This window comes from Rhinolophus ferrumequinum, chromosome 11, assembly GCF_004115265.2.
Source record: "Rhinolophus ferrumequinum isolate MPI-CBG mRhiFer1 chromosome 11, mRhiFer1_v1.p, whole genome shotgun sequence".
Classification (NCBI taxonomy): Eukaryota; Metazoa; Chordata; class Mammalia; order Chiroptera; family Rhinolophidae; genus Rhinolophus; species Rhinolophus ferrumequinum.
Genome location: NC_046294.1, coordinates 7947943 through 7967845, shown reverse-complemented (window position 1 = coordinate 7967845; position 19903 = coordinate 7947943). Strand labels below are relative to the sequence as shown.

Here is a 19903-nt window from a genome sequence, read left to right as displayed (position 1 = left end):
TGGTGTTGGGAGAATTGGTTGGTATGGGAAGAAAACCTACACATTTGGTGTCAGAAGTTTTGTGAGTAGAGTGTAAAGGAAACTGGTTTTTCCTTTTAGCGGGCAAGAATATTCCAAGCAGAGGAAACGGAAGGAGTAAAAATCATGAAGGAGTGAGCTTGGGGCCTGTGTGAGGACCAGGAGAATTTCAGAGGCTGGGACTGGGATCGGTGGCAAGGAGTCAGCGGAGAGATTGAAGAAAAAAGTTGGGCTGAAAGAAAGGCTTCTGGAGGCTTAAGGAGCTTGCATTTTTTTTTTTTTTTTTTTTTTTTTAATTATTTGGGGAAGGGGAACAGGACTTTATTGTACTTCCAGGACTTTTTCCAAGTCAAGTTTGTTGTCCTTTCAATCTTGGTTGTGGATGGCACCATCCAGCTCTAGGTCCAGTTGCCATTGTTAATTGCAGCGGACGCAGCCCACCATCCCTTGTGGGAACCAGCAACCTGTGGTTGAGAGGACACGCTCCAACCAACTGAGTCATCTGGGACCTCAGCGGCAGCTCAGCTCAAGGTACTGTGTTCAATCTTAGTTGAAGGGGGTGGAGCCCACCATCTCTTGCGGGAGTCAAACAGGCAACCTTGTGGTTGAGAGCCCACTGGCCCATGTGGGAATCGAACAGGCAGCCTTTGGAGTTAGGAGCATGGAACTCCAACCGCCTGAGTCACTGGGCCGGCCCCTCATGTATATATTGTTTATGGCTACTTTTGACAGCAATGGCAGAGTTGAATAGCTGCGACCGACACTGTAGCACATAAGTACCTATGTAGTATTGAGACAGGTTAGTTAGCCTGTCGTTAGGCAGACAGGGAGGTCCCTGGTAGAATAAACAAAAGGCAGCCATATCCTAAAACTCCACGTTCTGGAATGTCTCTTTCACTCCAGGACAAAGATATGAGAATATCTTTGAGGTTAATAAATTATCTCCAATCCCTTCTGGCAGGACAAAGGAGCAGATATGATAAATAGGGATGGGTTCTTAATCCCTTTAGGGTGGGCAAACAGGACAAACCTGATAGACGAATTCCATTAGAAGGCAAAAGCGCCCTTCTCCAAGCAGGCAAGGGAAGGTATAAAAGTAAAAACTTTTGCCTTAGTCACGGGCAACCTGGTGGGGACCTCGTCTCATTCCGAAAGCTGTGACTCTTTACTCTTTACTTTTAATAAACTATCCTCTTTTACTCCTCGCCTCTCCTTGGTCTGTGCTTCCATTCTTCGGAAGGATTGAGACACGATTCTGGCACAAAGAAAATATTCTATATCAGTATTCTTAATTTTTTTTTTTTTTTAAGGAGGGAACAGCTCACAGTGGCCCATGCGGGGATTGAACCGGCAACCTTGGTGTTATCAGCACCACACTCTAACCAACTGAGCTAACTGGCCACCCCAATGGGATCCTTAATTTTGTCTCTTGCCCCACTGAGCCTAAAATATTAACTACCTGGCCCTTTACAGGAAAAGTTTGCCAACCTCTGAATTAAGTGATTATTTTAGCATTTCAGGCAAGAGACTGCCCTGGGATAGTGACAGTGGGGATGGAGAACACTGGATGAATTTGGGAACCATTTAGGAGGTAGACTGTCTGACTGGGTACAAGGGTTGAAAGGAGAAGTCTAAGACGACTTCCAGATTTCTTGGTTGAGCATTGAATGAATGGGTGGTGCTAGCCAGTCCAGGAATGCCAAGAGGGAGAGTGGAACTGGGGTGCAGGGGAAATATTGGGGCCGGGAGGGAAGAGTGAGAATAGTTTCCCTGCCTGTTTCGTGTGACAGTCTGACTTCTGAGTTATGCCATTTGTGTGTGTTACCAAAGATGCTAAGAACAAACATCTCAAACTCTTTAGGGCCTGAGGCTGGTGTGGGACACCTGGCATTCCAAAGGCTCTCCTGCTGTAAAGGTGAACTGGTACCTGTCTGAATTTCCAGTTGGATCAGCATCAGCTCTGTCAAATCAGAGCCAGGCTCCAAAAAATGAAACCAAAAGCCTGTGGAGGCACCGGGAGGATTTGGGGTTGGCCCTAGGTGCCAAGTCTTCCCTCGACCATTGCCTAGTTGTCTGGTGAGGTTGGATACTGGGGAGAGGGAGGGCCTGCCTCTGCAGGCTTAGAGTAGCAGCCAAGTGAGCTGATCCTTTGGGGGCCTTGGTTCCTGCTGAGATGTGGGGGCAGTTGCTGAGGTGGCCAAGACCATCTACTCTATCATTGGTTCTGCGGTCCTGTTCTCTCGGAAGCAGCCCAGGCCTGGAAGAACTATTCCCTTTATCGCCTGCAGATGGCGCCAAAGTGATACTATGGGAATGGAACAGGCCTTGGGGCAGAGGGAGGCTAGAGAATCCTAACTAGTGCCTCTTTAGGCCTGCTCCAACCTGGTAGGGGGGAGGGGTGGCGTTCACAGCTTCCTCATTCTTTCCCTACTTCCTGCTCAAGCAAGAAACAGCCCTTGTTTCTGGGGCCAAGAAAGACTCCTTCAGGCGGGAGGGGGTGCTTTGTGGAGGGTGGACTGATGCCATTTATGTCCAGATGCCCTCTCCTGCCCAGCTCAAGCCATTTCCTCCATCTTCTGGCAGCTGGATCTGTAGGAATCTTGCTTCCGAGGCTTGCAGGGCACAGACCTCATCTCTGAGAAGCATCCTGGACTACATGCCCTCTGCCACCCAGGCTTGCTCCCCATACTCCTTTTTCCAAACCATTTCTTCCTCCTGGGCTGGGGGTGGGGTAGGGATGGGACTCTGGACTCTTGAAAGAGCAGACTGGAAGAGTAGAGAAAGGTGTGTGTCTGAAACTAGATGTGGTTTCTGGTCTTCACATGTGAACAGCCTGGTGCTGTGATAACACTGACGGTGGAGCCCCTGAGGTGCTGTCCCTACAGTCTCTCTCATCTTAACTCTTCCCTGAGGGGCTCATTCCCCTTTCAGAGATGAGGACACTGAAAATAAGACTTGCCTAAGGCTGTGTGGTGAGGCAGGACTTGTGCCTGGGACAAGGGACAACTGTGAACTGCCAGCCCCATTCCTGATCCAAACACCAGCTCTGACCTCCCCTCTTGGTCAAAGTGAGGCCACACCAGTCTCATTCCAGCACTTTTGCTCTCCCCACACTTCTCAGCTTCCTCAGTCCCTCTGCCTCCCAGGAACAATGCCTTTAACACAGGGCAGGGCATTTAGCTCTATAGGGGGCTCAAGGCTAAGTGGAAGCAGTGGGAAGGGGGGGGCCCTCTCTGAGTCTTGAGCTGACAACCCAGGAAGCTGTGCTGGTGGTAGGGGAGGGGCTTGTGTCCTAGCGTCAGTGACCACAGCGCTGTGCTCCTGCTAAGCCCTGGCCAGCCTATTCTGTCCACCTCTTCGGTGGATTGTCCCTGCCCATAGTGTTGGAAGCTTCCTTTTCAAAGGATTCTGGGAGTCCTGACGGTTATGTGTGGGGTAACTCTCCAGTCCCCCTCTCCGCAAGGGTTCAGCCCCACCCAGGACCTTATACTTGTAGGCCAGCATTGCTGAAACTTCAGCCTACGTCACAATCACCTGGATGGCTTGTTGAAACACATGGCCGGGCTCTACCCCTAGAGTTTCTGATTCAGTAAACCTGGGGTGACCCTGAGAACTTACATATCTAGCAAGTTCCCAGGTGGTGCTGATGCTGCTGGTTAGGACCACTGTGCGCTGCAGGATTAGCTTAGCAGGTCTGGGTTCTCCAAACGTTGCACATGCCAAAGAAGAGTTTGACCCTTGTTTGGCTCCTGGGAGGTAATCCTTAAGCCCTTGGAATATCCTGCCTGATAAGAGTGTCTTTGCTCACCTGAGGGCCTGGAACCAGACCAGACTGTCTATGCTAACAATGTGATTTATATACAGTGAGGGCCTTGGCCGTATGGTATCAGTTTAACCTCTGGAGGAGCTGAAGACTAAGGTCGGCCATGTCTACATGAGCAGCCTCCAGTAAAAACACTGGACACGAAGGCTCCAGTGAGCTTTCCTGGTTGGCAGTATTTCATGCATGTTGTCACACATCATTGCTGGGAGGATTAAGTGCTGTCCCATAGCTCCACTTGGAGAAGAAACTGGAAGCTTGCCCCGGTCTCTCCTGGACTCTGCTCTATGTGCCTTTATCCTTTGCTGATTTTAAGTTGTACCCTTTCACTGCAATAAACTATAACCCTGAGTATAACAGCTTTGCTGTGTTCTTTGGCCTGGACCGCAGGTGCCTCATCTCCACAGTCCAGGGGTCAGGAGGCTGTGAACTGCCTTGAAACCTGGGTGTTGCTTTGTGGGGTAACCCTGAGCAGTCCTCCTGGGTCACTGGGCTTTAGTTTCCCTGTCTCTAAATGGGGCTTTGGAGCAGTTCTGTCCTCCCTGGGTGTGACAGGGCTCCCAGAGCAGCCACATATGGCAAAGCTGATAAGGAATATGCTGGTTTATGGGCAGGGGTAGTTTGTCTCCCCTAGTTTCCCTACTTCCAATAGCCAGGTCTGCCCATTACAGCTCTACTCACCTGAGCAAGGGACCCTGGGGTGCTGGGGCCCACAGGTTTCAGTAGATCCTGTCACTCAGTGCTGTCCCTCTTGGGACCCTGTCAGGGCAGTGGCCCACATTCCACGGTACTTGGGTCCTCCCTGCCCCATCCTGCCCAAGCCTAAGACCAAGTCCTTGATCCAATACAGAGAGGAAGGACTCTTAGCATCTGCTGGTTATGTGGCTTTATTTACAGACTCAGCACTTGCTGAGGATGGAAGGAAAGAACACTTGGGGCCAGGCTGGGCCTGGAGATAAGGGTAGCTGGGAGGCCATGCATGGTGGGACTGGGGAGTTCACAGAAGAGAGCCTGTTGGCTGGGCCAGGCCTGTGTGGGGCAACCAGAGGCAGGCAGCATGCAGGGGGCCTGGAGTGATCTGCATGGAGCAGATGTATCCAGGTGATGGCTGTGGACTAGGGAGGGAGGGACGGAGGACTTCTCTGGGGCAGGGGTTACAGGTGTGAGGCTGGACAGCAGGTTCCCCTGCCCCTCACTCCCAGGGAAATGACAGAGTGGGACAGACAGGACACCTGGCGCCGGGTCCTCCTGCTGCCTCTGGACTTCCTGTGTGACTAGCCAAGCCGATCCCCTCTGGTGTCATTGACCTGCTGATGCTTGGACATTTGCCGTGGGGGTGACCCAAAAAAGGGATGCTCTGGGGACATTGGTAGGGAGGCTGGACAATCCTGGAGAGTGTGTCTAGGGCCCAACAGAGAGGGCTGTGCCTGTGGATGGAGGGGATCCCCAGCCAGGGGCTGCTCCCTTTGAGCCAAGCTTCTCTCAGTGGTTTGTGTCAGTTCCCTGCTGTGTCCCCAGGGGTTGTCATCTCCCACCGCCAATCCAGACCAGCCACTGGACCAAGGATGACTGTAATGGCAAACCTTTCTCCTGGCCCGCCCAGCTGGCTCTGGACAGACTTCCTGCCTAAACGCAAACAAGGAATCCAAAGGCCAGATCCTCCTCCCAGGCCTTCTTCCTGGTGAAGAGCCCATTCCCACCTAGCAGGGAACAGAAAAACCTGTTCCCCGGGTTCTCATCCTGCCTGGGAACAGCAAAGCTTGGAAAGTTGGCAGGGTCTCTCTGGGCTGTCCAGGAAGGTGACCTCGGGGCTGGGATGCCTGGCGGGGACTGAGCAGGGCCCTGAGTCTGCAGTCACAGCCCCTGCCCGCTCGCCTTCTACCCGGCTCTCCCAGGGACTGGGGTGGGGGGATGCAGCGAGGGGCCCATCAGCACTGGCGGGAGGGGGTGCGGTGCACGGAGCCAGGGCGCTTGGGGATTTTGCGCCAGCGGCGCTTGTCCCAGCGGCAGAGCAGCAGCAGGCGGAAGGTGTCCCGGAAGGCCTTGTTGCAGAGTGCGTAGCACATGGGGTTGACGGTGCTGTTGACGTAGCACAGCCAGTAGCCCAGCTCCCACAGGGTCTCGGGAACACAGTCCTTGCAGAAAGTGGACACCAGCACCATGATGTTGTACGGTGTCCAGGTGAGGATGAAGGCCAGCAGGATGGCGCTCAGTGTCCGAGCCGCCTTCTTCTCCTTGACCAGTGAGAAGGTCTTCCGCTTGGCCAGCTGCTCCTTCCCTCGGGGCTTCTGGCCTTTGCCCGCTCGCTCGCGCCCCTTCCTGGTTGGCCTCTTGACTGTATTCGGGGAGCTCCTGGGGGGCTGCTTGGTGGGGGCCTGTGCTTCCGGGTCCACCATGGGCATTTTGATCACCACCTCGGAGCCAGGCTCCTCACCCTCTGACGACGTGAGGGACTCCATGGAGCCTTCATCCTCCTCCTCTTCCTCCTTCCAGCTGTAGGCCTGTAGCAGCCTGGGGGCCCGGCAGCAGCGACAGCAGCGCCCTGGAGGGGTGTCCGCTGAGCCCTCAGCGCCCGGCTGGGACCGCTCTGAGCTGCTGCTGCTGCCACCTCCCTTACCTGGTGTCTCAGAACCCTGCAGGGCCGCCAGCTCCCGGGCCCGGTTCTCCGTTTCCCGGTAGATGCGCCAGTAGAGTGTGCACATGACTGTGACAGGGAGGTAGAAGGCGGCCATGGCTGTGCCGAAGGTGATGATGGGCTGCGAGAGGAACTGAATGTAGCACTGCCCAGCCAGCACCGTCCGCTCCCCGACCAGGTACTGCCAGAACAGGATGGCTGGGGCCCAGAGGACGAAGGAAACCAGCCAGGCCAGGCCGATCATCAGGGCTGCCCGGCGGGGTGTGCGCTTAGCGCGGTAGCTCAGGGGCCGGGTCACGGAGAAGTAGCGGTCAAAGCTGATAAGCAGCAGATTCATGACGGAGGCGTTGCTGGCCACGTAGTCCAGGGCCAGCCAGAGGTCGCAGGCCAGCGTGCCCAGAGCCCAGTGGCCCATGAGCAGGTAGGTGGTGTAGAGGTTCATGGAGAAGGTGCCGATGATGAGGTCGGCGCAGGCCAGGCTGAGGAGGAAGTAGTTGTTGACTGTCTTGAGCTCCGTGTTGACCTTGAAGGAGATGAGTACCAGCAAGTTGCCTGTCACTGTGGCCAGTGACAGGAGGCCCGTGGTGATCCCAATGAAGGCCACTTGCCAGGGACCTTTTCCTGGTGCCAGGACGGTGATGTTGGGGCTGACGGCGGGTGGGGCTGAGGTATTCATGGTGGCCAGGTGGGGCTCGGGGGGCAGCCCCTTCCTCTAGTCACACGACAGGGCTTCCTCAGGGGGAGGTCATCACCTGAAAAGAGAGGACATTGGCTTTGCTTGGGCTGCTGGATATCCCCTAGAGCCTGGAGTGGACGGTGCTAGGAACGCAGCCACTGCCCTCCCAGAGCTTCAGGCCAGACTGCGTCACCCTCCCCTACCGGCTGGTCCCTTCCTGTTCTGGTGTCCACACACGGTCATTTAGAATGCACATTCCCAGCCATGAATGGATTTGCCAGCAGCATGGAGGTGGGGTGGCTTTGGAATCCAGAGTCCTCATTCCAGCTTCACCGTTTAGATTCTGAGCCTCAACTTTCTCACTGAGAAATTGCTACTAATTTCTGTCTTGCTTAACTGATGTGGAAGGAGTCGGGAGATTCGCTTTGAATACAGTACTGCCAAATTTTCAAAGCATTTCACTCAATTTTATTAAAGCTCTCATGTACGGAGTAGTTGCTACACACCAGACACTTCATTGAATTATCTAATTTAACTCTTGTACATCTCTAGGAGGAAGGTCTCTTATAATCCTCATTTCACTGAGGCAACCCTAGCTCCGAGCAGCCACAAGGCCTGGCCACGGCGACACAGGTGGAGAGGATCATCAGAACACACTTCTCTCTCTCACTCTTTGAGCATGCGGAGCTCCAGTGGGATAATTCCATCAAATAAGGAGAGAGAGAAGGTAGGGGAGGGCTCCAGAGAAGAGAAGGGGAAAGAGACGGGAGCAGAGGGGCGCTGTGTGTGTGTATGGAGAGAGAGAGAGAGAGAGAGAGAGAGACAGAAATGGTTTGGAGCTGGATGTGACCCTCTCTGAGGGCAGCAGGGAAACTTGCCCTGGGCCTGGACGCTCCCCTGGTGGCAGGAGATCTGGAGTAAAAGCAGGCAGCAGGGGCGAGGGACTCAGCTCCCAGATAAGCGGGGGTCTGGCCCCAGATGGGGTGTGGGAGGCCCCCTCCATCTCCGCACTCTGTTCCAGGACTCCAGCTGAGTGGGGGGCAGCTAGGGGAACAGGAAGATCCCCCAGATTTTTCTTGAAGCTGGAGTCAAGCCCAGGAACTAAATGTGGGTAAAAGGAAAACCCAGGGCTCTTAGCAACTTCCTGGCCTGGCAGGCGGTACCCACAGCTCGGCCATGGCCTTGCTGCTGTGTTTTGGCCGGTCCCTTCCTGTGTTGGGCCTCAGATGTCCATCTGTCCATTGACAAGATTGGGGTCTCCTCCTGCAGGCCTGCAGCTGTAGCTTCAGGGGATATAACATTGGAAAAATTCCAAGGGAGAGATTTAGGGCAAGGACCTACCAACCATTGGTGTTCCTGGGGACCTTGTCTGTGACAGAGAGACTAGAGTGCCATACCTGTGAGGGGGTTGCTGGGTGATAGATGGCCTATGGGTGTGTGGCTGTGATGGTGTGTAACCCAGAGTGTGTGTGGCGGAGGCCATCTCCACGGCTCATGGTGAGCTGTCACCATGGTGAGAGCGATTCTCAGTGTGGGGAGTTCAGAGTGTGACCCACGGACAAGAAAGACTGCGGCTGTCAGTGCACGTGTGGGACAGTCTGCATGTGACGGGGCACATGTAACATCCTGGTAGAAGGACCTGGACTCTGGAGCCAGACTGTGTGCATTTAACTCCAGGCTACACCATTTACTGGATGTGCGATCTCTGCTGGTGACATAACTTCTATGTGCCTCGGTTTCTTCAACTGAAAAACAGGGATAATACTAGTCCCTAGCTAACAAATCAAGGAATTATTGTGAGGCTTAAACGAGTCAATCGATGTAAAGTGCCTAGAACAGCCCCACACACGGTAAGCACGGTTCCCATGGAGTCTTAGCATGTGTGGCAATGAGGGCTCCCTCCTGCCTAGTAGTGTCTGTTTGTTTGATTAAAGATTCCTAATACGTCAACAGCAACGAGTTGTTATACTGATCATTGCTGTTATTTAGTTCTCCCTGAGTGCCACTTGCTGCTCAAAGCGCTTATGTGCCTTATGATAGTTAATCTTCACCGGAGCCTATGAGCTAAGCCTTGTTCCATTTTACAGATGAAGAAACTGAGGCTGAGAAAAGCAAGAGAATTTGCACAAGGCACACAAGTAAGGTAGGAACCAGGATTTGAGCCCAAGCAGTTTGTTCCACTGAAACTTTATTTATAAAAACTGGTGGTCGGCCCTGGGGGGGGGGGCGGGCATAGTTTGCCAATTTGAACTTTTAAAAGATTACATAAAAATGTTACATATTTTGCTTACTTAGTTTTGTTGCACCCTCCTTCCTTAACCAAAGTCAGGCGCGGGTGGGAGGCTGAGATCAGATGGACCTGCTGTGGCTAACCCCGTGAGGCTGCTGGTAGACACCACCCTGGATGGGTTGCCCTGCACGACACTTGTCTCTGATCAGAACTCAGAGCTGTTTAATGCCCATTGAACAAATAGCACAACTGAGGTCCAGAGAAAAGGGGGAAGAAAGCATCGTGTAGCCCATCGTCTCCTGGCTTCTAGACTGGGTGCTGCTCCTCCCTGTTCCCCAACTCCCAGGTACCTCTGAGCAGCTCTGTAGCCCCAACTGGCAACCTGGGCCAAGCCCTGAAAAGGCTTTGTTAGAAGAGGAGCTTGCTGGTCTGAGAGGCCACACTCTGTGCAGCTGCAGGGGCCTCCTTCAACAGAGCAGCCATTGAACACTGGGCCAAGCACTCCATTCATTCACCACTGTACCCGGGCCTTACACCACAGCAGGGGTAGGACTCGGGTGAGGCGGGTGAGGCTCTTGCCTTGGGTGCAAGCTTGAAGGTGGTGCCCAAAATCTCAATAATCAAGAAAATAATAGTTTAATGTAATATTAAAAAAATGGAAATTAATGCGAAACATCCATTATGGACAATTTTAAACAAAGACAGGACCCAACCCTGCACTTGTACAAACATCCCGTCCCCCATGCCTCGCCCTAATCCTGGCGCTGGTTCCAGTGAAATTTTATTTACAAAAGCAGATGGCCCACCTGCCTGTGGGCTGTACTTTGCTTTTTGATTTCTAAAAATATTACGATAGTATTTATCTTGACTGGGGAGGTTTTTTTGTGTCCCCTTAAATTTCACTCTGAGGGAGTGCCTCCCTCACCTGACCTAGATTCCCGCATCGTGGACCACACACAGCCCTGGGTTTGAATGTCAAAGCCGTCCCTTCCTAGCTGTGTGACCATCAGCAATCATCTAACCATTCCTTCCCTGGCTGCCTGCATCCCCCAGCTGATGGGGACAACAGTATCCAAAGTGCCTGGCACTGAAACGACAGTTAAAGGCCTCTGTTATTATTCCTGATTCCTCATTCTGATCCAGCACCCAGCCCCTTTGGCCCTGCCCCTTTGGCCCTGCCCCTTCCTCTCCAGACCCCAGGCACAGACTTTCTCTGGTCCCCAGATTGCTTGTTTGTACAGTGGAGTCGTTGGATGGATCAGCCTGGCATCTGTGGAGATTTTATACAGAGTCCTGCAGCCAACATCTAAAGATGCTGAACAGAAAAGACCCAGGTCCCTGAGGCGAGGCTGCAGAGGCTGACAGCTTACTTAGGTTCTCTCAGCTGGGGCTGGAACGACATCTCCTCACGGTGAGAACATGGCAACCGCTGCCCATACAAGCTCTGGTTGGAAGCTAGCTAGAGCTTTGATGAATTAATGAGAGGATTCAGAATGGGGGACCTGGGAGAAGTGGTCCTTGGAAGCGAGGAGGCTGGCCATCCCTCTCCTTAATGGCTGGAAGTCCCTTCCAACATGTTCATTTTAATAGCCATATTGATAGCCACCATAATTAATCACCACCAGTGTGCCAGTCACTTGATGTATGATATTATTTCCCTCAATCCACAGGACACCCCAACAGGGGATGCGTATCTCTGTTTTATAGGTTAAGACACTGAGGCTTGGAGGCTGAATGACTCCCTGATGGTCTCACAGGGACTTTGCCTCTACCTGTGGGCTCCAGGGCCTGCTTTCTTTCTACCTGGCTGACCTATGAACTGTGAGAGCTAAGACCTCCCATCTGAGACAACTGGGGGAAGAAGGCTACAGGTTCTGGGGAGCTGGACCCCGATTCTTGCTACCCCCTGGGGCTTCTGATCCCCTGAGATGCAGCTTGGAGCAGAGCTGTCAGTGACTCTGCCTTTTCTCCACAGTCAGAAGCGGGTGTCCTCCCCCAAACATCTCTCGTCAGGTGAAAGTTCCTGGAGGCCTGCTCTTGTCCCTGCTGTGTGACTTTAGGTCCCTGCTGTGTGACCTTGGACAAGTCTCCTTAACTCTTGATTGGGGGCAATTCTCTGCCTGTTCAAGGCTCCTGGGGGTCAGCATGATGATGGTTGTGAAAGAAGCAGCCTTCCTGTGATTGTGTCTTATTCCCCTGGGGGAACGAGCCCTGGGCTGAGAGTTGGGGTGCCAGGGTTCAGGAGTGCTCCAGAATTTCTGCAAAGGAGGGGCTTAGGGTCAGCCATGTGGTTGAAAGTGAGGCTGGAAGCTGTATTTACACAGTATATTCTGTGAAACATCCATGGGGGGAAGAGTTGGTCAATGGGGATTGCAGGGGATGGGCGGAGGACTCCCCAAGGAAGTCCTTGGCGTTGCTTCTGCCTAGCTTTAAGCCCTGTCTCTGTTCTTGTCTCGCTGTATGACCTTGGGCAAGTCACTGTTCTGACCTGGTAACCCTTCTGGACGATGAGTGTTTTTTGTGTGAGGGTGTGTGCGTTGCTGAGTAAGAATAAGAATTGGGGGGGAGTCTATAGCTTTGTGGGGATGGGTTGGGACTCATTCTCTGAGGGTGTCACGTTTGGGGTCCAACAAGGTGGCAAGGAAGCAGGGAAGTGCTTTTCTGTCCAGGACTGTGGCCTCTTTGTGAAGGTTGTTGGGAGCTTTTAATAATATTATTTATATTATTATAGCAACTGGTATTTACTGACTGGTTCCGATATCTCTAAGCATTATATACATGAGTTAATTGACCTGTTTAAACTTCTTTGCCAAGCAGGTTCTATTATCCTCAATTTGCAAAAGGGGCAACTGAGGCTTTGAGACCTTAAGGACCTTAGAGCTAACTCATCAGCAATGCAACCAGGATTTGGACCCAGGCAATCTGCCTCTAAGACTAACCTCTTGGACCCCTACTCTAAACTGCTATTGTGGGGATGCGGGACTCAACAGCTTTCTTGCCCTCCTTGACTAGCTTGGCCAAACCCTAGTTTGAATCAGTCACTAGTGAGGAGCCAGTCATTCTTCAGAATCTGGTCAGTGTGTGTGTGACAGTGTCTATCGTTATCTGTGTGATGTATGATGACAGGGTGGTGTGAAGGGGGTGGTCCTGTCATAGCTCTCGAGAGGCAGGGTATGAGCTGTGTCTGCCTCATTCACTGTTTTTTTTTTAAAGCACATAGTAGTTGCTCAATAAATATTTGTAGAATAAATACATGAATGTGTACATGGGGTCATCCTGCTTGGGCTTCAGGCCCAGGGGCATGAGGATGAGCCTGCAGAGGTCAGGGCCAGCTCCAGAGCCTGGTCCGTCTGTTCCCTCCAGTTCCTGTAACTCCTCACCTACCAAGCCCCTCGCCCCTGGGTGAGGTCCTGCCTGGCTTGAGAGCACAGGAGAACAGCCTCGGGCATCCTCATCTGTGGACCAAGGAAACCCAGCCTCACCTGCCACTAGGAAGCTGAGTGAGGTGTGACAGGATAGGCATGGGCGTGAGTTGGCGCCTGTCAGTGTTAAGGGAGGAAAAAGTCTTCCTGGACTCAAAGAGTTAAGGGATGAGGTCAGAGCCTCTAGCATGGCAGGCCAGACTATTGACCGCCAGCGCCCTGGACCAATCCCCTGGGGCTGGGGATCTGGTTGATGAGAGGAGGGGGAGGGGAGAGAGTCACTGGGGGAGGCTGGGAGAGATTGCTGGGGAGAGGGATTCCTGAACACAAGTGTCTTCAGAGTCTTACCACTGGCCAAGGAGTGGAGAAGGGGAGGCAGAGAATGAGGAGGTGCTGGGGAAGAGATCCAGGAGGGAGGAATGAAACCATCTTGTGATTCTGGGCCGGGAAGCTGGCAGAACCTGGACTGAAGAGAACGGGTAATATTGGGGAGGAGGAGGTCCGAGGTGCGGGCTGAGGGGCTGGGCACCTGGGACCTCACTTGGGCAGTGAGGAGGGTCTCTTGACCTGTCCCTTCTGCTGGGGCCGTAACCCAGAAGCTAGCCTGTCCGAGGTAGCCCTCTTCCCCTTGGGTTCACTTTTCTCTGAAGGCTGCTCTTGACCCATCAAAGGTGCACAAGACTTCCCTTCTGATGCCTGGCCTTGGGAATGAGGGGGTAAACAAGTACACTGTATCACACAGTCAGGCTCCACAGTTACCACTAAGAGAGCCAACTAGCCCTGAGGAGGGCAGCAGCCATCAGTGAAATGCTCATAAAGGCACTGCTGAGCCGGAAGAGGAGCGTCAGCCCTAGAACCACTGCCAAATACACTCACTGTTGATGGACCTTAACCAGTGGCCTGGTTTCAGCCAGGCCATGCCAGAGCCTGGCAGTCAGCAGGCTGGGCCTAGACTTCACTTTGCCCGGTGGCATCAGAAGTGCTGGGCCCCTCATCCTCCTCTCCGCATGCCCCCTGCTCTTCACTCCTTGTGCTCCCTTCCCTGTTTCCTTTCTTCTCTCTCCCTCCCTCCCCCATCCTTCTAGGCATCACCATGGCATCAAGCAGAGCAGAAACCTAGTGCAATATTCACCCACCTCTCTCCGCCAGTCAGAGCCCAAGCTTCTGCCTCATAGAGCTTGCCGCTCCCCACCCGTCATCCTGTTCAGGCAAGTGGGAGGGTAGCGCGATGCCGACGGCGAGGAAAATCGGGTCCAATCCCCCACTGGACTCCTAAGTATGTCTTCTGTGATCACGAGCGTGTCCCTTCCCCTTTCTCAGCCTCAGTCTCTCCACCTGTACAATGGGGAGGTTCCTTTCTAGGTCTGACGTGATCTCTGCCTAACCCCTTCTTGACATTCTGGAGTCCTCTTTGCACTTCAGCTCTCAGACCTCGAGGCCCCAGCTGGGAGGCCAAGAGTCACATCTTATGCAGTCCCATTTCGCCATCTCCTCCCCTGCCTTCTATATCGCAGTGACGATCACCGCTTGCCTAGGCTGAGGTCAGGGGGCAGAGAACTAACTGTCATCTGACAGCTCAGTGAGCAGCTGATTATCCAGGGACAGGAGACTGTCTGGTTGCAGGAGACATTATGACTCCTTCCGGCCAGTTGGGCAAGGCCTGGGCCAGTCTGGGTGGAGCTGCAGGTATGTTTTGTGGGAAGAGGTGGACCCCAGTCCACTGGCACTGATAACACCTGAGCAGCACTGTCTGAATGACCCAGTGACAGCTGACCACCCCTCCCCAGCTGCCAGCCCAGGAGCTGGCAACTCTGCAAGAATCAGAGCTCCTGGCCTCCAGCCCATCCCCACATTGTGGAGTCTGGGGGTACTAGGATGGGTACTTGGCATGGGTGCCCATTACTGTCCATGCATGACCTGGGCATAGGACTGGGACCTGCCCTGTGGGAGCGCAAGATACTATGGACATAGGGAGGGTCCCTGCACATGTTAGCGCCACGTTCCCTGGCCGGCATGGCCATCCATGTGCCCATTTGTCCCCGGAGAGCCCTGGGGCTCTTGGCCTGGTCTCCTGCTGGCTTCTGGCCCGACACCCACCTTGGCATCCGGCTTGTCCATCTGGCCAGCAGCCTGGTTCAGTTCATCTTGGGAGGCTGAAGGTGGATGGGGATGGTGGGATTCAGGATTCCCTGAGGACGGAGAGGAAGGGGTTCTGGGACTGGCATCCCAATTGGGGGGTCAATCTCCCACAGGGCGCTGATGGCAAGGGTTGCCCCTTGGCCCCCTGCCCTTCCCACTCTATCCCTGGGGTTCTGGGGACTGTGCCTGCTACATGGCAGCGTGATCCCTTCTGGGTTCCAGGTCCAGTTTCCTAAGGGGGTCTCCATCTCCTCTGAACCCCAGAAAAACATAGGTGTACCCACTCAAAGCCAGGAGATAGGGCATGAACCCCATCCAATGCTGCTGAGCCCCTTTAGTCTCTAGACCCCTCCCCAGACCCCTCCCTTCTCTGAGGTCCATCCGCATTTCCTTCTAGTTATGGTCCCTACCTTGCTCCTGGGACGCTGCTTCTTCAGCTCCCACCTCACGGGAGCCCCTCCCAAACCCTTCCAAATGTACTCACCATGGGGCTGGAGGGGTCTGTAGGGTCCTCAACCCCTCTGCCTCCCTGGGGGCCGGCAGCGTCTCCAGGGACCCAAACACCTGGCTCCCAGGGGGAGCTGCGCCCTGTGCTGGCAGCCGGAGAGGCACAGCCAGTGATTGGCATGTCCCACCCCCTGGCACGCCAGCCTGGGGGGGGGGTGGAGGGAGGAAGGGAGAGAGGGAGGGAGGAAAGGAGGGGAGCGGAGCTGCAGGGAAGCCTCAGGCAGCGTCTGGGGTTGGACTGGGTCCTGGAGTGTGACCCTCTACTCCACCAGGGTCCCCAATTCGAGCCACGAGAAGGAGGGGGTAGGACATGAGGAAGAAAAGCCCAGGAGGACTAAAAGTCCAAGAAGGCGGATACAGGGAGACAAACACCCACACCCACCGCACAGACTCAGCGGCACACACACCCTCACAAAGGCACACTCTGTTTCCTTGGACTCCTTCCCCCACCCAACCTTAGAGCCCCCAACCTGCATGCACCGTGGCCCCCAACACAACCCCTGTGGTATTCACATGCCTCTTTCCTCACACACGCCCTGCCCCCTGCACATGCCCACGCACCCACCCACCCACCCAGCCCCACACCCTGCTCTTCCTCCCGCTGTGAAGGAGCTAGATTCCTTCTGTTTGGAAATGACACATTGGGCCTCACGTGAGAGGCTCCAACTTGGAACAGACCCAGAGGGCTGGCGTACCTCCCCCCACCCCGGCCCCCTCCATTGGGGGCTGAGCAGACGCCTGGATGCCGGGCTGTGTGCTCTCGCATCTGTCCGTGCTGCATAGCCTGGTGTGAGGGTATACGGGTGTCTGGTTTGTGGAGATGAGGGCGGGGGGGGGGGGGTACGGGGGGGGGGCTGTGTGCCTTCTCCAGGTGCTGCTGAGTGCCTCGCACATATGTGTCCCTGAGCACACATGTCACCATGCAGCCTGTGGAAATGCAGGTGTCACCCTGTTGGTCTGGAGCCAGGATGACTGTGTACACGTGTGTCTGTATTTGGTGTGTGTCTGTCTGAGTGTTGCCCAACTGTGGAACTTGTTAATTCTGACAGCGAGGCAGCCTCTATCTCCCTGCCTGCTCCACCCCCAGTTTCCACTTGGAAGACAGACAGACAGGCAGACAGATAGCTCTCCTCCCAGCTTGTCAAATTCTGTCTCCCCTGACTCCTACTCAAGGCTCACAGGTGTGTACCTGGGAAGTGATGAACCTGCCCTTCCACACCACCTTCCTTAGACCCACTGCTTGGCAAGCACCCCTGCCCCTAGGTTGGTTTGGATTTCTGTGTTTCCTCAGAGATAGAACCCCTGGGGGCCGTTTGCATAGAGACCTGGGTGCTGCACTACCCTCACCTGGCCCTAGAAACCTCCTGGGGAGCTGACCACTGGGTAGAGTGGGGGAGGCGACTGCTGGGCTGCTATGTCCTGTGCCCCATGGGGCCACACTGAAGGTAGGAAGGACCAGGATAATCTATTATCCCCATTACATGGATGAGAAAACCAAAGAGCAGAGAGGTGTGACTAATATGTGGTGGGTGAGTGTTTGGATGCAGGTCCCTTGGCTCTAAGCCCAAGGCTCTGGAGTCCGGTCAGGGGTGTGGACCTGCTCCACCACTTTCCCCTGCTCACTTCCCCACCAAGCACCCCTCTCGATTTTGATGCCTGAGGGTAACCTGGGGCTCCCTCATGCTGGAGTTCAGTTGCCAGTGGTGCCAGGTGGAGCAGAAACTGGAGTTCCTGGGCTTAGCCAGCAGCCATCCAATGCCAGTGGTAGGCAGAGGAGGCAGGCACATGTGGGGGCATCTCTACTTCTCAAAGCCACCTAGTTCACCTCCCTTCTGAGGTGGAGGAGACAATGAAGCTTGGAGAGGAATTTGAGCACTCCCCTCCCACCCCAGGGTCAGCCCTCGGGTCAGGGGTGCGTTAGAACTTGACCAGTCCCTGCCCGTGGGCTTGGACTCAGGCTGCCCCCTGCTGGGCTGTCCTGGTTTGCGGCTGAGGCTCTTGCGCGGTGGGGCTGCGTGCACTTGTGCTCGTACACGTGGCTGAGTGTGGGGGTGTTAGGCCTCCACGCTCAACATCCATTTCCGAGTCTGAATCAGGCTCTCTCCTTGCCCCCTCCCCCCAATCTCCTTGGTCTCCCTTTTCTCTTCTCCCACCGCCTCTGCACACGTCCCTTTAGAAATAAAAACACTTATTTTGTAGGCGGGAGAGGAGGGTGTCCAGCTTTCCCCTGCCTCCTGTAGAGTGTCCTCCCCAGTCCAAGCGGTTTCCTCTTTAAGTCCGTGCTGCCGCGGAGGCAGGGTGTGACGCCGCTCCCTCACCCTCACCCCTGCCGTGGCTGTATGACTCTTCTCTGCCCAGGTCTTCATGGCTAGGTCCCATGACCAGATGGGGAAACTGAGGCAGGAAGGGAGAAGGGAGATAAGGCCGGGAGAAGCTCTCCCACCCGGCTCTCTCACCGCCCCCGCACCCGCGCCCGATTTAGCCACAGGGAGGCTGGGAACATTGTCTTTATTTTAAGCCGCCGAGTGCGGCACGAACGCTGCTGCTCGCGACAAAGGGCTTTGCGAAGCAGCCGCAGGCAGCGCACGTGGGGGCCCGCCTCCCCTCCCCCCCTTGCGCGACCCGCAGCCACTCTGGAGCGGCGGGGCCTGACCTCAGCCAGTTCTGTCTTCTCTCTGGCCGGGTGGGACCGGGCTGGTGCAGGACATCTGGGTCTTCGCTTCTGTAGGTTGCTACTTTTGATCTCTTGGCCAAGGATTCACTCCTCCAGGCCTCCGAGGGAGCGCGGGATCGACCCCGCGCAGCTGGGCCCCTCTTTCAGCCTCTCCACGGTGGAGGAGGGGAGAAGCTGCCCTGGGTGCGAATCCAATTCTGTCTCTTCCTAGTTGAACCGCATGTTAGTGCCCCGCTCTAAGTCTCCAGGTCAGTTTCTTCATCAATGTCGTGGGAGTTAGAAACACCTCTCTGACGGCGCTGTTTGACGATTAGTTGCAGGTTAAACGTGGCACTGGCGTTTGCTACAAGTGAAAGCAGTTATTCTTGTTATTTATAACTTGCACTGAGCACTTCCTAAGTGCCAGGCGCTGCTAAGCGTTCTGCATTCACGAACTGGTTTGTTTTCCACAACTCTCTGAGGGATGTTCTTCTTATTCCCATTGTACAGATGAGTACATTTGACAGGAGATGCGCATCCCAGGGGATTCACGCAAGGTGCGGTCCATGTGCCTGGCGCTATTCTGGGGCTGGGGCTGGGGTCGCGGTGGGAGTATGCAAGGGGCAGTTCCAGGACAGCAGAGACCCGTGGGACAGCATTTTTAAAAGGCGGGGATCCTGTCAGAATGTCGCGAGGGGATGCGGGAAGGAAGTGAGCGCCCTCCACGGTATTTAAACACTTGCCCTCGGCTTGAACCCAACTCAGATCAAACCCAGATAATCTCACCACCTCTCGGTGATGTTTCCTCAGACCTGGGAGGAGGCCGAAATGGACGGTCCTCCTCGCCCCCACCAGATCTTTGAAGCGGTGCTGGTAGGTCCTTAGTTCCTCGGGAAGGGGCGTGTGTTCTCATCCGCCATCGAGGTGATTTCCATCGGGGGAGCCCGGGAGGGGGGCAGTGGTCAGGGGCAGCTGGTCGTCCCGAGGGCATTCCTCCTTCCCCCCACCCCACCGTTGTTTTAGGCCCTTAGCCTCGCCCCCTACCCTAACCCCCACCCCAAGGCGAGGACCCCGGGGGAGACTAATTCCCAGATTTAAAAACGACGCTAAAATCCAGGTTTGGGGCTGCGGACACAGTAGGCCTAGTAGGGGGCCCGGGAGTCCCCACCGCCAGAGGGCCAGGGCTCAAGTGGCCACAACAAAGGCATCATCTTGGGACAGGAAATCGGGTTTTCTGGGTCTGGTTCCGAAATCAAGGCCACGCAGAAACAATACCCCTCCACGTACAGGGCGCTTCGCCTCCTCGCGGAGCTCTGTTGGGAGCCTGGGGACAGGGGGAGGGCCCCAAGCAGTTTCGCTCCCCTGCCCCCAAGCCTCCAGGTCAGCTCCGGAAGAAACGGGGGTTGGGGCGGCCCTGAGCCGAGCGCTTCCCAATCCTTACAGCGAGCGGGTCGAGTGACGCGGCGGAGTTTAGGGCACCTGGGGTGGGGCGGGGTGGTGAATGCTGGGAACCGAGGCAACGCATCCTGGACGAGTCTGATTCTTGGGGGGACCGGCCGCAGCGTGGAGCTGCGTTCCCACTGGGCGTTCCGGAGCGTTCTCTGTCCAGCCTATGAGGACAGGACCTCGGAAGCCTGCTTGTTGCCGCCGAGGAGTTGGACGCATCGTGGACGTGCGGCCTCGATGAGGAAAGGGGCGCTTTCCCTCGCGCTCTGGAGGCGGGTGCTTCCCATTCAGATGTCTATGGCCAAAAACAGCCGGAAAAATCTAATTAACGGCGTTGACTTGGCTTCGCTTAGGCAG

General features: G+C 55.1%; 1 protein-coding gene and 1 non-coding gene across 5 annotated transcripts; both read right to left on the bottom strand.

Moving 5' to 3' along the window:
• Nucleotides 1-1345: 1345 nt before the first annotated feature.
• Nucleotides 1346-1419, bottom strand: TRNAI-GAU (transfer RNA isoleucine (anticodon GAU)). The gene has a single exon. It is a non-coding gene; the product is annotated as a tRNA-Ile (tRNA).
• A 3291-nt stretch (nucleotides 1420-4710) lies between these two features.
• CHRM1 (cholinergic receptor muscarinic 1) lies at nucleotides 4711-15957 on the bottom strand. 4 transcript variants are annotated; one of them, XM_033120878.1, is made up of 4 exons: nucleotides 15425-15957; nucleotides 14899-14990; nucleotides 13938-14136; nucleotides 4715-7225 (listed from the first exon to the last, which is right to left on the bottom strand). In XM_033120878.1, the coding sequence occupies exon 4, from the start codon at nucleotides 7147-7149 to the stop codon at nucleotides 5767-5769; it is 1383 nt and encodes a 460-aa protein (XP_032976769.1). In that variant the 5' UTR covers nucleotides 7150-7225; nucleotides 13938-14136; nucleotides 14899-14990; nucleotides 15425-15957; the 3' UTR covers nucleotides 4715-5766. The 4 variants fall into 4 exon arrangements, with proteins under 4 accessions (XP_032976770.1, XP_032976769.1, XP_032976768.1 ...); XM_033120877.1 differs by lacking the exon at nucleotides 13938-14136; XM_033120879.1 differs by lacking the exons at nucleotides 13938-14136; nucleotides 14899-14990 and having other exon boundaries at nucleotides 4711-7225.
• Nucleotides 15958-19903: the final 3946 nt, after the last annotated feature.